At 39.4% G+C, this 17,623-nt stretch overlaps 1 protein-coding gene across 3 annotated transcripts; it reads left to right on the forward strand.

The window, feature by feature from the left end:
- The first annotated feature begins 4,148 nt into the window (after positions 1-4,148).
- Positions 4,149-10,974, forward strand: LOC100384498 (RNA-binding KH domain-containing protein). Of its 3 annotated transcripts, none has more exons than XM_008664035.4 (8): positions 4,149-4,508; positions 5,796-6,403; positions 6,856-7,356; positions 7,443-7,682; positions 7,780-8,061; positions 8,170-8,225; positions 8,359-8,449; positions 9,278-10,974. In XM_008664035.4, the coding sequence occupies exons 2-8, from the start codon at positions 5,807-5,809 to the stop codon at positions 9,407-9,409; spliced, it is 1,899 nt and encodes a 632-aa protein (XP_008662257.1). In that variant the 5' UTR covers positions 4,149-4,508; positions 5,796-5,806; the 3' UTR covers positions 9,410-10,974. The 3 variants fall into 3 exon arrangements, with proteins under 3 accessions (XP_008662257.1, XP_035819053.1, NP_001332849.1); XM_035963160.1 differs by having other exon boundaries at positions 4,157-5,617; NM_001345920.1 differs by having other exon boundaries at positions 4,178-4,310; positions 9,278-9,621.
- Positions 10,975-17,623: the final 6,649 nt, after the last annotated feature.

Raw genomic sequence — 17,623 nt, forward strand, 5'->3', positions numbered from 1 at the left:
AATTCATAGCATTTGAGAACAAGTTCCCAACACCGACTTACATCCAGTGCATCTAAGACGAGCCATCTACAGAAGATGTCGTAAGCACAAGAGTGAGAACATAACTATATGACCAGCAAGTAAACCAAAAGCAGAATAAGATAAAAATTTTGTAAGGTGAGTATATAGTAGTAATATAACATAGAATTGGTTGAGATGACCAACTTTTGAAGTGATACCAAAGGTCAAGGTGAGAATAGGGGTCTATAGTCCTTAGAGCGACCATTCTAGTCTAGGTTAGCAGTCCTACAGTCAGCAAGACTTTGATACCACTTATGTCACACCCAGTTTTGGAAGGCAAACCGAATGCGAACCATGTACGTGCCAGGATCAGAAATCACGTACACACCAATTACATAGTTTGACATCATCACACATTGCTCGAAGTAAATAGCAGAAATAGTACTTTATTACATCAAGATGTCCAAGACATCCAAAGAGTCATTAACTTAACATAGTCATTAACATAATCAGTGCAGATACGAAACGTAGAATGATAAGGCCTTCACAGGCAGCTGACTGGGGGTTTGCCACTAAACACACCTATAACTCGTCATAGTCCTGATACTCCTCCATGTTGCCTTCATCTTCTCTTGAGCACTGATTGCAATGGGGACAACCTGGGTTGGGTGGTTTTTAAAGCAAGGGTGAGTACACATCAACGTACTCAGCAAATGTCCTGTTTGGCTAAAGTGGACTAGATGTATGAGAGGGTTAAGGTTAAAGCAGTTGCTTTTAGTTGGTTAGATATTTATTACTAGTAGAAAGCCAAGTTTTATTAATAAACCCAAGTTATTACCCAAAATTACTCCCTCCAAGAGGAAATACCAAAAACCATAGTTATAATCATCACCACTAATCATCATCATAAAAGTATCCAGAGTTACTCTAATCAAAGAGGATCCCAAGGCTACTCTTAACCGTGAGCACGACTGATATACCAGTTTCTAACACTCTGCAGAGGTTGCACACTTTACCCACGAGTCGTGATCCCTTCCCAGCCTAGGTTGTCCAGACCCAATCTTCACTACCGAGGTGAATGGCCAGGGATTCACTACATAGCCTTCACAAAGATTCCTAGAGGTCATAGCCGCACGTTAGGTTTCTCCAGTTTGATAAACACAATACCTCTCACCACAGGAAGGGTGACTAACAAAAGCAATGGAATAACTTCGCCCAGCCTCGGCAGAGCAAGTATTGTGCTCGGACCCATTGACGACACGACGGCGAAGCCGACTACACCTCAAGTTCCTCTAATTAATCAGCTAAGGGTGTCCCATTCCACCCTCATGGTTGTGCTGTTATCCCGGGTGGTCTCTCAACGAACAGGTCCTTACGGAGAGTTACTCAGGAAATAGTCTAAGTTCTCTAAGGTATCACAAGTTCATCATCATAATCAAGATAACATCATCGTATCATAAATGATCTCATCATGTTCGTTGATTAAAGTAAAGCAATAACATGAAGCTAACCATAATAACCCAAAAAGGTAATCAAGGACAAGGTAAATGCAAAGCTAGTCAATTCTTAGGTTTTACTTATGTAATGCGAGACAGTAAATTATAAAGTAAATATGACATAATGGGTCAGAGGACACTTTCCTTCACCAGGTTGCTCTCAGGGAAGTCTATGGCAACACACTCAAGAACCATAGATTGCTCGTTGTCTACGCAAAGCAATCATTCACTCAACACACTTGGGGAATAACAAAGAACATTACACCAATCATGTGTAACACAGATCAAACACAGGTTCAATAGAAAAGGTAAAGATACAAAAGTGAACTCTATGCTCTAGGGTAGATCACTGTGTTTTAAGGGTCTACTGTTCTCTAACCAAGTTTATCTCAGTCAATTACTTCCCTAACTAGGTCTATCTTAATTGATTACTTATTTAATTAAAGTCATTCTAGGGATGGGATTACATATTGCATGAGGTTAATTTCATAAAGTTAACCACTTAACTATTCATTAGGGCTTTACCCTTCTATTTTCCTTTTAATAAATAATTCATCACTTTAAATGAACCTATTATCTAGTCATAAAATTAAGACATGCAAATAGTGCAAGATTATAATTTAAACAGATAGGTAATAATATTATGAACATTTTGCAATTTGAACCACCCAATTTGGAGTTCATATGCAAAAGATATGAAATAAACAAGTTTTGAAATTTGAAACCCTAAACTAGACCTATTTATGTGATTAAATATATTCCCAAGGTTCTCTCTGCATGATTTCAGGGGCTCGGCTGCAAAAACCAGGGACGCCATGTTCTATTACCCGGGAACCGAGGGTTCGTTTTACAAAATGGCAAATCTAAGGGGTATTGGGTCTTTTCAGTCATTAGATCTTAGACCGACGACCATGATTAGAACTGGCGGGCGGGCGCGCAGACGCGGACGCCTGACAGGTGGGGCTCAGGGTGGGGCGAGACGCGCGGGGCCCACGGGACAACGACGCGCTGAGGGCGCGAGGTGCTCTGGCCACCAGATCTTGGATCAACGACTCTGGTTCCACAAACCACGCGAACCATTACCCGAACACCTGGGCCATCGGATCAAGGGTGGACGGCTAGGATCAAGCGTCTAGGGGGTTTATCAACTCCGGCCATCGATCAATACAGAACATATCATTCATAGATTTAGTATTTCCTAGATTTTGACAATAGATCAATGGACTTTTTTATATACAAAGAGGTACGTGAGTTTGTTGCATTATATAGTATTAAATTATTTAATTCATCTCCATATTATGCTCAGACCAATGGTTAGGCCGAGTCAAGTAATAGGACATTGGTTAGCCTTATCAAAAAGAAGATATCTGATTATCTTAGGCATTGGCATAAAGTTTTGTCTAAGTCTTTATAGGCTCATAGAATATTTAGACATCGTGCCACTAAGGTTTCTCCTTTTGAGCTTGTATATGGACATGAAGTGATCTTGCCTATAGAAGTAAATCTAAATGCTATTAGGATTTCTAGGCAAAATGATTTAGATGTCGGTGAGTATCATGATTTAATGATGGATAATGTTGATGAGTTGACCGATAAGAGATTGATGGTTTTGAATAAGATTGAAAAAAATACAAGCTTATAGTTGCCAATGCTTACAATAAAAAGTTAAAGGCTAAATCATTTTAGGTTGGAGTTTTGTTGTGGAAGACAACCTTGCCATTGAAGACTAAGGATCCCAAGTTTGGCAAATGGTTTCTATGTTGGGAAGGGCCTTATAAGGTGTACATATAATTTCTAGTAATATATACATGTTGGAAACATTGCTAGGAGAGAAGTTACCTAAAACATTGAATGGTTGTTTCCTGAAAAAAGTATTATCCTATTGTGTAGCAGTATACTTAGAAAGTCGATGTTCTCACATCAAGTTATATGTCTAGAAAATATGTAAGGAATGGATGCTGTTTGGTTCAAAAAATGTAACGCAAATGGTAATGGTAACGGTTTCGGCTCGATTACTGGCGGTAACAAATTTGAATAGGCTGGTATCAAATTTTAGTGTAGTATCTGATTACGGTTGGATTAAAACAAACATGGTTTAACGTTATCCGTTACCCATTACATTAAAAATATATGAACCAAACGGCACCCATGTTTTTTTGCTCGCCAAACTCTGCCAAAAGAGAAGGGGCATGTGTTGAGCACAAAATCTGGCACCTAGACGACTGGACGGTCTGACAATATGGTCCGAACGGTTTGGACCTCGGACGATCTGACATGATAGCCCAGATGATCCACAATCAGATTAATTTAGGCTGGAGTCCTTATCTCTTGCGAGGTTATCCTACTATCTCGCGATATTTTATTAGATGAACCTCCCTATATATATATATATATATATATATATATATATATATATATAAAGAATACAATTATTGAATGATCCAACAGTTGAACCCAAATGTAGATCTACCTTATTTACCTTATGAATTAGCTTTAGGAGTAGTTTCAGCCCTAGTTGCAATTCCATATATCCAGCCAAATCTCTCTCTGCTAATGGGCCGAAAATGCAAGGTTTTCATACGCTGGAACTGGTCCAGTTCTCGGTCCATCCAACTCCCCTATATCCTCTAAAAACCCAAGACCGCCGCCCCTGCACGGCTGCACGTCAAGACCTCCACGACCACGACTGGACCGCCGCCGAGCGGCGACGGCCCCTCCCTCCTCCATTCCCCCGCGTCCCTCTGCCGGATCCTCCCGTCCCCGCCGCTCTCCGCCCGGGCGCGGACGTTCGAAAGATTCCTTCCGTGCACCTTGGTAACGAACCCTATACCTCTCTTGGGCCGATTGGTTGTTTGTCTGGTCCCCTTATCCAAACTATCGGCGCTGGTCCTGTCGCCCCGTTCTCAATCGATTCCGAATTCCTCTTTCTTCCATTCCAAGAGAGTTTTGCCCCCTCCGCTGAGATGGCCGACGTGGATTCCTTCTTTGCGTGCTCGGCGCGCTGCTGATTCGGTCAGTCTACTCAGTGACCCGTGCTCCGAGTGGATTAGGTTTTCTTCCTCTCGTTCGTCTCAACGACAGATTGTGCTATCGGCACCCATACGAGCTCTCAGGGCCCTCCTTGACAAGTCCCAGTGTCCTGTGCTATGTGCTGAATTCTGGCCGTCTGCAGTGACTAGGTTTCCTCCGGCTAGGTTTAGGGTAGGTTTCCTCCGGTGCTGTGCCAGAGCCAGAATTGGTAGCCTGGCCGACCGCTGCCTGTTCTGGTGAAGATGTCCACAAGCATCTCAGACCCATTCCTTTTGTGCTCATGCATAAAGGCCCTACTGGCTTGTGTGTATGTTGTGGTCTATTCAAGTGGTTTGTCCTGTACCATCCTTGACTGTGACGATTCAGTTCCAAACCTAGCCAGCTAACCGTTTCGCGCCGGAAATGCGTTACCTACAACCATTTTACGCACAACAACCATGCATGTATGAGCTTTCCATCTAGGTGATTTAACCGTTGGGACCTGTGTTGTACTCACTCAGATGGTTGCATTGTGTAGCACTATCTTTCATGTGCTTCCTTGTTCTAATTTGTGCCATCGATGACCAAACCTAGTTTGGTTGTCATTTGTTGCTTCCAAATCTAGTTCCTTGTCATGTTGCCTTGTTGGTTTAGTTACTGGGTTGGAGGGCTCTAGTAAGTATAACAAATGTTGCATCCCCTGTGGCTGCATTGTGCCGAGTCGTTGGTATGTGTGATTCTGCCTTGTTTGATTATTCTCTGTGGTGCCTAAGTAAAACATCATACATCAGTTACCAATGTTTTCAAGTCGTCCGATTAATCACGATTAATCGTCGAAGTCGGTTTGGACCAATCACGATTAATCGCCCAAGTCGTCCGACTAATCGTGATTAATCGCGATTAATCGCCAAAGTCGGTCAGCTAGAACGACCAGCAAGTTGTCCGACTTGAAAATATTGCAAGTTACTTTTGATATGTTAAATGGATTGGTTGAGCTATTGTATTTATAGCTTGGCTGATAAAATTCTAATTGGCTGTATCTATTTTTTGGTGATATCTTGTCTTGGTTATTTCTTCCCCAGGCCCACTCATGTGGGAGCAGGCAGCACTAGGTCTGTCCATCTCCCTACAATATTTTTTTGCTATGGTCACAGTGGTTATGTTGTGTACAACTGTACCTTTTCTTGTTGGACTTTGGATGCCTTTTTTCAGAAAATGTTGATAGCTAGATGTTTCTCCTACATCTGTATAAAGCTTTGTATGAATCTTATGGTTTGTTTCCTTGCACAGTTAACTAAACAATGAGGCAGCAGACTGGTAAGCGTCCCTCCCAACACAGGGAATATGAAAGAGAAGAAAGGAAGGACCAACACAAGAGGCCGTTTCCCCGTGCTCAGGAAAGCTCTAATAATGATGGGCTGGTTCTTTACCGTATACTCTGTCCAGACAGTTTGATTGGTAGTGTCATAGGAAAGCATGGCAATGTGATAAATGCTATCAGGCATCAGACAAGTGCCAAAGTCAAGGTTGTTGACCCGTACCCCGGTGCAGACAAAAGGGTTATCTTGGTATATTGCTACGTCAAGCATAGAGACCTTGATGCTGAGGGTGATGACAATGAGCCTGTTTGTGCAGCTCAAGATGCATTACTTAGGGTGCATAATGCAATTGTTGATGCACTGCAGACATTACATAAGAATCATAAAGACTCTGATAAGAAGAGCACAGAGGAAGCTAACATTCTTGTGCCAGCTAGTCAGGCATCAAATGTTATAGGAAAATCTGGTGCTGTCATCAAGCATCTTCGGTCAACATCAAGAGCATTCATTAAAGTGAGCCCAAAAGATCCAAGTGACCCTACACATTCATGTGCTATGAGTTTTGATAATTTTGTTCAGGTAAATTCTCTGGCATCTCATTGTTTGGTAAATCAATTGGTGTTTCCCTACTAATGGATAATTATTATTAAAGAGTTGTAGGATATTATATATTTGCAGTAACTTGTTTGGTTCTCAACTAATGTTTTTGTATTACAACTGTACCATATATTGTGCTTATTTTTTATCATCATGGTACAGGAACAGCTGTTTGTTTCTGAAGTTGCAATATCCTAGCACAGTGCTTCAGATTTTCTTTTTTTTTGACAAAAATGCAAGTTTTAAGCTATATGTTTCCAAACGCATACATATTTCACCTGTCCTCTATTTACGGAAGTATGATTTTGTTTGTTGTTCACACTTAAATGTATCATGATTAAAATTCCAATCCGCCACCTTCTAAATTCTTCTATGTTCTATAATATCTTTCATCTGTTGTCATATATGTTCTGCTAATTATTTATGGTAAACAGATAACTGGTGGTGCTGAAGCTGTTAAAAAAGCACTGTTTGGAGTATCAACCATCATTTACAAGCACCCATCAAAAGAGAACATTCCTCTTGAAACTTCAATTCCTGATCCTACTCCAAGCATTATAATCCCTTCAGAACTTCCTGTCTATCCTGCTAGTAACTTTTACTCGGCCCCAGATGCTGCTATACCTTCTGTACATCCAAGCATGTCTGTCTTAGGGTCAACACGTCATGTTCCCGAACTTGCTGTACCTGCCGATGATCATGGTCGGCTGCCTATTTATCAATCTATTCTTCCAGTTATTCCTACTTATAGTGCCCCAAAATGTTCAGGAGAACTTGAGTTTCGTGTTTTATGCCCTGGTGGAAAAATTGGCTTGGTTATTGGAAGAGGTGGGGCTACCATAAAGAATATAAGGCAAGAGAGTGGTGCAAGGATAGATGTTGATGATGCAAAGAATGACAAGGAGGAAAGTATCATTACCATTATATCCACTGAGGTCAGACCAAACATCCTCAGCTAGGTTTTGCTCTCTTTTCAGTATCCTGTCGTCTACTCAATTTTAGGTTGTGCCTTCATTTTCAGTCCACCGATGATGTTAAGTCTGCCGCTGTGGAAGCTGTTTTGCTGCTTCAAGCCAAGATCAATGATTCTGAGGATGATAGAATGAATCTTCGCCTTCTTGTGCCAAATAAGGTTATAGGCTGTCTTATTGGCAGGGGTGGTTCAATAGTCAATGACATGAGGAAGAAGACTAAGGCAAACATCCTCATTTCGAAGGGCGATAAGCCCCGGAGAGCATCTTCCAGTGATGAACTTGTTGAGGTAAGAGTTCTCATTTGTGTTATCAGTTTAAAATTTTAAATAGCCTTGGTAGCAAGATCTCTCAAATAGTCAAATGTCAAATGGTTAATGTGTGTAGGTATCTGGAGAAGCAGACAAGCTGCGTGATGCTCTTGTTCAGATAATTTTAAGACTTAGGGAAGCCGTTCTGAAAGAGAGTGTTGAAAGCCAAAATTCTGACAGGGATGGCCAACTAACTGTTGCTGCCTCTGATTCCTTATATGGAAGCAGTCTTCCTTTGCCTGCATTATTACCTCACAACCAACAAATTGCCCCCTTGGGCTATGATAGAAGAGGTGAACCTGAGCGAGCTCTGGAAGTATTCCCTCGTACCAGTTCGTATGGGTATAGTTCCATGCAGGTATGCTTTGTGATTTTGCATCAGTTTTCCCTTTTCCTCCTTTGGTTTTAGGCATTCCTTGATATCTATGAATTCATTCTCATCTTAATTGTTGACATCCTCGACCAGGTCACGGATGATGGCTATGGAGGACTTCCATCCTATGCATCAAAGGCATATGAAGAGTATGTTTCAACTGAACTTGCAATAAATCTTGTTCTTATTCTACAATGTTAGTCTTCCTTTTAGTTATTGCTCTCTATTCAGTTTGATACTTGCAATTACAATACTTTTTTTTTGCTAAATATCAATTGTCAGACATGTACCACGTTTGGAAATGACTGTACCTGCTAGTGGCATCTCAAAAGTAATGGGAAAACATGGCACAAACTTGGACAACATTAGAAAGGTGAGTTTTTATTAATATGTATCTGTTTCATTGTTGCTTACTCTTAGAATGAAAACGCGTTACAACTTAAATCGTGGTCTTATTATAGATGACAATCATGCTCTAGTTGCCCTGCATTAAGCATATTTACTTTCTCCTAACTTTTGGTTTGTGTTCGCCATCTAGAGCGTCAGGTGAAGAAAACAAATTCCTTTGCTTGCCTGAAACTTTGCACGGGTTACCTTGTAAATTTAGTTTGGATTATTAGTTTTACATGATATCATGTTACCTGCTCCGTTGAAATGTCCGAGTTTTTTTAGTAATAAAGGTTATCTCATTCTTTTGCACTTTATTGAAATAGAAAAGCACACATAATGCATGTATAGGAGTAGGACGCTGACAGACCTACAACTAAGTTATGAAATAATGTAGTTTTAGAAGGATTAGTATGCAAGAACCACATGTTCATTATCCAACAAAATTCTGAAATGACATACTATTAAAAAGGACCAGTTCACAAGAAAAATTGGCAATACCCTCACATTTGTGGTTGTATCAGGTCAACCTGTCAACCCTCAATTTGTGTAAGATCCACTTTTTATTACATTTGTATTAGTGTTCCTTTTGGCAAACCCTCTATTCTTGTGTAAGTTATCTTACCAAGAAAAATTGGGAATACCCTGACATCTATTAAAAGTGGAGCTTTCACAAGATTTTGTCAGCCTCTCAATTTGTGTATGATCCATTTTTATTACATTTTAATGTAATGATGTATAATAATTCTATGGATGTTACATTTTTTATTACATTTTAATGTAATAATGTTTAATAATTGTATGGATGTTGCAGATTTCTGGAGCTCACATTGAAATTATTGAACCAAAATCCTCTCGTCATGAGCATATTGCTTACATATCTGGAACCTCTGAACAGAGGCATTCGGCTGAGAATTTGATCAAAGCTTTCATAATGTCTACCTAAGATTCCTTCTGTGGTCTGAGAACACCATTTCATCAATTTGATCTCTTTTGACTTCTGCTATCCATAGTTTCCCTGGGTTTGTGAACATCAAACGTAGTGTTTTCTCCCACCTGTCCGAGTTCCCAATGAATACTGGGCATATCTGAGCAAGGTGTACTCCAGTGGTAGACAAGGCACTCTATGTTCCTTAGATCTTCAACTGTTACCTATTTATGTTGGCATACTTATCATAATTCGCGTGTCTTACTCTAAATTATCTCAATGACTGGACCAGTTGCTGCTTACTGATATCTCTTTCTATTGTCCTGCCAATACTGAGTTGATTATTCCTTCACAACTACAGTAGAGGGGCCTGTTTCTCAACCTCAACGTCTGATTCACTTTCTGCTTAGTGTAGCTCTTATAATTTCATCCCATCAGACTGCTATCTGATTCATTAGGTTAGTAGTACCAATGCCCTATTTGGAATTTGGAATGCGAGAATGAACCTTTCACGAAAGGCTTGTCCAAAACTCCTTGAGATTCCTGTGTTTCAAACACTCTTTGGAATTCCCAGTGAATGCTGTTGGCTGATTCATTTGGTGCTTATTGAGTTTTTGTATCTCTACTCTGCCTATGCTGCTAGCTGTGACCTTAGAGAGGATCTTGTTCCTTGTCAATCTGACTAGTTCACCCATTGCTTGCTTCGGTAGTTCGGTTCTTATATCTTTGTCATGTCATTACCTTACTCTTTCATCATCGGTTCCAAAGAGTTGCTTGTTTTTCTGCTAACTCTGCTGAGGAACCATAAGTTCTTTGTAAACTTGCCTGAAAACCCTAGAGGCCTAGACTTTTAGGAGCAACCATGTACATAAGCTTAGTCACGTTCTTGGATCACAATATGCAGATCAATTTTTTAGCATTCTGCAAGTGTTTTGTGATCATGATTGGTGGGCGTCTAGAAAACTATTCTAACGTTTCAGTTGTCTGAAAAACTATCTTATCTTTGTTGTAGCCCTGCCTATGCTACTACCAGCTTGGATGGGGCTTCTTCCTGCTCAGTCTGTGACTGGTTCACCCATTGTGCTTTGTCCTGTCAGTAATCGTCTAATTCTTTGGTTATTGGGTTCCAAAGAGTTTCATGTTTTTCTGCAGTAATTAATTCTACTGTGGAACCATATATTAATAAGTTCTTTCGGAACCTGGATTATAGCCATACATTATTCAGAAGCATCCATATTCCATAATCTTATTCAAGCCCCCCTCCGTAAAAATCTCTTAAGCCCTCTATCAAACTAAATCCACTCCATCCTTCATATGTGCACTTCACAAGAAACTATGGCACCATCAAGTGTAAAAAGTTGCAGTGTTATTATGCCTGTTAACAAATTGTAGTAGAGTTTGTTGATGCGGCAACAGCTCTTCTGGTCGCATCGCACAGTAGACAATGAGCATGGTGTTGAAATTTTGTAGCACAGTAGAATGCCATGTTTTTTTTTCTTTTCGGTGGACATCCTTTTGGTGCCCATAACTAATTGACGCAGTCATTGGGAATTATGAGATGTGCATCTGTTGCAGTGGGATCCTATTTGGTGTGTTTTATCTCGCATTTTTGAATGGTATAAATCTACTGCTGTTCTGCATGTGTATTGGTAAGAATCATGGAAGTGCTTTCCCTATACTCTTATCCAAAAGATGTATAGTTTTCAAATGGTGTTATATTTTTTATGTACCTGTGTTGAACCGCGGCATTAGTACCTTCTGTTTTGGTACCGCTTGCTATCATTGCAACTGTAATAGGTTTGTGCGAAATAGATGCTGATTCTATTTCCCCCTCATTTTCTACCGCTTAAAATGATTTCTTTAGTTCATACTATAATTCAACTCCTTTTAACCAAACCTTCCAATCCTCTCCCTACACCATTCAGCTTAAGTTAGGATGGATATTAGAAGTGTTTATGTCAAATTTATTATGCAAATTCTAATTGAAAACATGAAAACATTGTTTGTTAAATTTTAAAAATTTGAAATAGCTAGAATTTTGAAAAAAAATAAAAATTAAAGAAAACATGGCAAAAAATATTATTCTAAAGGATAATACTATCTTCTGCATCTTATTTATACCCATATTTAAATACACTATACATATATAAATAGTATAATATACAGTGCAAAACATTATTTTAGGTGACCATGAGTGCGGTGTACAATAATTCGTCCATATGGTTACCAAAAACACAGTTTTGTACTCTACATTGTAGAGTTTATAGACAAGAGTTTATAGACAATGGCGGACTCTGGAGTTGAACTTAAGATAGTCGAGCACAAATTTTTTGACATAATATTGTATGTAATTTGGTACCACACGTAATTTTCACTGATTCAATACATGAGTAGAAAATAAACAAAATATCTTTTAATGCATTGAATTCATTAAATTAGGTTGCAAGATGTATAGATTTGTTGTAGACCTAAACGATGAGTACTAGTTTGTTTTTAGGCCAAATTTCCAAGTAGTCGGAGTTCTATCTAGATGTTTATAGAATGTAGTTTGAATATGAGTATAGAATGTAGTTTAAATATGAGTATATGTATAAGTAAGTTACTGAAAATAGACAACCATTTACAAAACCTTGGCTTATCCACGAAAGATTGACACACGGGAAGTTCATTAAGGTAATAAATAACACTACAGTCTACAAAGCACTGTTTTTCAGTGAAAAAAAGATCATTATCAGATTATCTAGTGTTTTAGTTGGCGACACAATCATGCAAATGAGCAAATCTGTCCTCAGAGGAAAAAGGAGGTATTGTGCTTTTGTCGTGGCCAAAATATAGTACTCGTTTTAGTGACTCCTTCATATAAGAATATTTATAAGTTAGAAACTTCTTTAAATAAACATTTCAGCCTTATTTCACCTGTTTTTTATTTCTATATTATTTTTACCGTTTGAAAACATATTTTTATCCTTACTGTTCACACTAGATTCAAACTAACCTAACTCTTGCAGCCCACTCTACATTCAGGTTAAGGTAGGATGAATATTAAAAGTGTTTACGTTAAGTTTGTTTTACAAATTTTAATTGAAATCATGGAAATGTTTTTATTAAAATTTTAAAAACAAAATAGCTAAAAATTGAAAATATAATAAAATAAAATTTTAAAGAAGACATGACTCGTAAAAACAAAGATATAAAACATTTTATATTTTTGTTCTTCCATGTCTTCTTTAATTTGTTGTTTAATTTTAGCTATTTTGATTATATATATATTTTAACAAAAAATGTTTTTTGTTTCAATTAAAAATTATAAAACAAACTTAATATAAATACTTTTAATAAACTTAAGTTGAATGAAGTAGAGAGGGGGGCTGGGAGGGTTAGGTGAAAAGGAATTGGAATCTACCATGAGCATAAATGTTAGAAATATCCTTCCAAGAGATAGAAAATAAGAAAATAGAAATGAGTAAAATATTGTTTTAGATAAGTTACTCACTTGTAAGTACTAATAGTCTATATACCTATACAGATGCTACGATCCTAGAGAGAGAAGGGGAGGGGGCGGTGGGGTCACGAGTGGAGGGGGAGGCATGTGTGATGGATGCGGGAGGAAGTATGATCCAAATAACATTGACTATAGGATTTGAGTGAGTAATAAATAGAAGAGTTATAATTTGAACGGTTGGTTTTCAGTGTGTGTTATGTGTGGTTGTATTTTTTTGGTGGATTTATGCGAGATTATGAGTGTTGGGGTGATTTGGTTGGATGAGTTTTACAAAGTTGAAACTGATGAGTTATATAGATGTATAAATTATAGAGAAGCATATTCCGTTAATATTATTATAGGTAAAATACTTCAAACTAGTACTAATAAACAACTCCACCTTGGATGCCACCAGCAAGTGCTAGATGTATCAGATTGTCTCCAGCGGGTGGTATAAAATAGGGGACGCGGTACGCGGAACTATAGATGACACTGCTTGACACTATTTGTAGAGTGAAGTTTGAAAAGGGAATGAAATAGGTGATCTGCTGTAGATAGCCTCACTAACTGGAAGAAAATTTAGAGCTAACTAAACGAAGGGACATAAAAGCTTCAATTTCTCAGAGCCACATCGAAATGAAGATGCCCTAGTGTAGGATCTAGGACATCGACTAGAGGGGGATGAATAATGACTAAAATCAAAGACACTAGAAAAATTTAATCAATACGATAAGAAATATAAATTTTCTATCTACAACAAGTAAGGAACTTATAGGAGACAACAATAGCAATGCAAGAAATGAATACTAATTCACAATCAATTGCAAGGAAAACAAGTACTAGGGAAATAGAGAGACACCAGATTTTTTCCCGTGGTATCAGGATTTGCCGACCACCCTCTATACCTCGGTTGAGGTGCACTCCAAGTTCACACTTGCTTCTCTATCAAGACACGACTTGGTCTTTGAGCTAAGGGACAAGGAATCACTCAATACCTCAGTTCCACTAGCGTCGCCTTTACCGCACTAGTGAGGTAGGCGTGAACCTCCCATAATCACCACCACGGCTCCTCCACAATCTTCACGGAGAGCTCGACGAAGACACCATCTAGAATGCGACAACCTCCAAGAGTAACAAGTCGATGACGCTTGCTTGGTGTACCACCTAGTGCCTCAAGATCACCAAATGATGCAAATGCAGTAGAAACCCCCTAATAACTCACAAGGATGCAATCTCAAGCAATGTGTGGGTGTGTTTGTGGGTAGGAAGATAACAAATATGATCAATGCCTGCTAGAAATGGCTAAGAGAGCTCTCACACACGAGCACCACCTATTTATAAGACCCAAACATTTCTAGCCGATATGTGCAAGTAGCATGTAGGAAACGGTGACACCTAAGATGGGGTGAATTAGAACTTCTAAAAACTCTCTCTAAACTAGGCCACAAATAAATCCCTAGACAAAACCTATGCAAATAAACAATCTAGAATGTGTATACTAGGTTTAGTCTATGTGTTGTTATCTCTACCGTAAAACCTAAGTTCCAATCCAAAATATTCTAACTAGAAAGGAGAGACTGAAACTTAAGTACTTAATGTAAATGCGGAAGGTAAAGAGCAAGGGTAGAGATACAAACTCCCGTGGACGACGCCTGTATTTTTACCGAGGTATCCGAAACCACGCAAGGTTCTGACTAATCCTCATTGGTGCCGCTATGCAAAGAGTAGCCCACGCGAGGGCCAAGCACCAAGGTCGAGTAACTCCGTAGAGAGCCGCACGCCTTCTCCACGCGCAAGTGGTGCTCCGCTTCCAGCTTCTCTCAGACGCTCCTCGTCGTCTCCACTATCGAGCTTTCGGCCGAAACGCCGCGGGCCTTGTTCCCTTCGGTACACAGTGGTGGCCATGACACAAACTCGGTGTTCATGAGCTCGCAAGACTCACGCCCCACTTGGTACAATTACAACGGCTCACACAAGAGACGAGGGGTATTGTGGGGTTTTCTAAACTCATTCAACTTACTAGGAATAACCTAAGCACTTCGCAAAGCACCTATGCTAATCACTGAGTGATTCTATTGAGCACTTGGGTGTTTGAGCATTTGGAAATGTCTATTACATGTGTTGGTATGTTGCTTGGGCTCCCATACCTTCAAATGGCCAGTTGGGTGAAGTATATATAGGCCTACCCATTGGAGAAAAGTTGTTGCTTCTCTATGGCACACCGAACAATCCGGTGGTAGGCACCGGACAATCCGGTGTCTTGTCCGGTGCACCACTAGCTGTTGGATCTAACGTTGGCAGGTGACCGTTGCCATGTGCAGCCTTGCACCGAACAGTCCGGTGTCTCACCGAATAGTCCGGTGGATCCCCTCCACAGTGCCACCAGGAACTAGCCATTGGGCTACAATTCCCTGGTGCACCGGACAGTCCGCCAGTGGCAACACTTTCTTCATGTCTTGGACTTTGCTTGATACTTGTTGATCTTCACTTATGGTCTTCATATTATCTTCATTTGAGGTGTTGCTTGCTCAATACCTTAGTCCAAGTCTCTTTAGCATCTTGTGAATTACAAACACAAACACTAGCAAACACGTTATCCATAGGTTATCTTGATCATCAGACACCAAAATCGTTTATTCAAATGGGCCGAGGTCCATTTTCCTTACATAACACATCTTCTGCGCACATACGGATGGTCTGCGCCCTCTAGCCGAACAGTCCACCTTACCAGTAACGGTTATAAATTCGTTTGAATCCTATCAGAGTTGTTAGAAAACGACAGGTTCGGACAGTCCGTCGACCCCTGCCAGATGGTATGAGACATGACAACTTAACACACTCCAGCACTAACCAAGTGACTTTACATGGGTGGACTGTCTGCCCTCCAAGGCCGAACAACCCACCACTTTGCGTTAGTATTGTCCGAGCAAAACAACTCATTAGTTGATCCAAAAATGATATGATCAACATAAATTTGAGAAACAAACAAATCTTTACTAATTTTCATAATGAACAAGGTAGTGTCAACCTTCCCAATTTTGAAGTCTTTGGAAAGCAAGAAATCCCTAAGCCTCTCTTACCAAGCGCGTGGAGCTTACTTAAGCCCATAGAGAGCTTTAGAAAGCTTGTACACGTGGTTAGGCTTTTTGGGTCCTTGAACCGGGAGGTTGCTCCACATACACTTGATTCTTAACATTAAGGAACACACTCTTTACACCCATATGGTAGAATTTGATATTGTGAGCACAAGCATAAGCAAGAAGAATCTAGATGGCTTCCAATCTTGCCATGGGCACAAATGTCTCACCAAAATCCAACCCTTCTATTTGAGTATATCCTTGTGCCACTAATCTTGTCTTGTTCCTTACTACCAATCCATCTTCATTATCCTTGTTGCGAAACACCCATTTGGTACAATAACATTATGATTCTTGGGTCTCTCAACAAGTTCACAAACTTCATTTCTGGTGAAGTTATTCAATTCCTCATGCATTGCATTCACCCAATCAACATCAATGTCCATTACAGATTCTTTAGCGATGTAAAGCCATCAGGCAGTAGACCGGCAAGGGAACGACTGTCTCGGTATTCGTTCTTGAATCAGTGACTGAGAGTAAGGGTTAGTGATTCATCTAATCAGACTAGTGGGGCATCTTTCTTTTCGTAGTAAGCAACTCTATTGAGAAAGCTCTTTCTTGATCGAAGTAAAGAATCATTGTAGTTCCTCTTTAGGCGAGCTACTTCGTTCCTATTCTCCGATTCCGAATAGGATCAGGTTGTAATGAACCAAAAATACTTTGCTAAGGTTCAACCGTTTCGCTACAGTTTTCTTCCAATTTCTTCTAAGGAAAAGGTAAAGTAAAATAAAAGAAAGAAAATAAAGGCCTTATAAGCTTTCTCTGTATGGAAAAAGGAAGAAGATGCTGCTTCGGCTTCCGTTTCTAGTTCTGCTTGAGCTGCTTCGTCTGTTTCTCTTGATGTGGATGTCGGTGAGTCAGATCTCTTCTCACTTTCGTCTACATGGTTAGGTTCAATATAAGATACACAAGAGAAATGTTCACAAAATGAAGTAATATGAGTGTGAGTTTGAACACCCTTACTAATGTCACCTACAATGTGATCAACCGGGCGATCTTTTTCAATAGAATGATGAATCCTTGATACAATTTGAGAGTTACTTGTTGAAGCTTGAGGAGGGACCAAATGACTTGATGTACCATGGTCATGAGCATCCTCAACTTCATTACTTTGTTGACTTTGGTGAATTTCCTTATTTAAAGTTGAAGAGAATGGAATAATAACCATGTTATAATCATCATCTTCTTTTAGTTTAATTTCACGAATAGCATTCCTCAATTGTATTCCACTAACATCATTAAGATTGTCAACTTCATCTTGAGACCCATTTGTTTCATGAAACTCAACATCATATGATTCCTCAATAATCACATTTCTTCTCAAATTTAGAGAGCCGACTACCTTTCCTCAAAATATAGCATTTGTGTAACACCCTGAATTTGGGGTATAAAATTTCTTCTCTAATGCCTACCAAATTCTGGTGTTACCTCTTGTTTCTCTCTATCTAGACTTCTTCTCTCTTTTTTATTAGAATTATGTCAATTAGGTGAGGGATTAACTATTTATTTATTATATCAAAACCAATGTGAGTCATAAAATGTTGCATCATGCTGAGCCTAAATTATTCTTTTATTTGATGCACATGTTTGAAATTGTTTGAATTTGAATTTGGT

Source organism: Zea mays, chromosome 10, assembly GCF_902167145.1.
Source record: "Zea mays cultivar B73 chromosome 10, Zm-B73-REFERENCE-NAM-5.0, whole genome shotgun sequence".
NCBI classification, from domain to species: Eukaryota; Viridiplantae; Streptophyta; class Magnoliopsida; order Poales; family Poaceae; genus Zea; species Zea mays.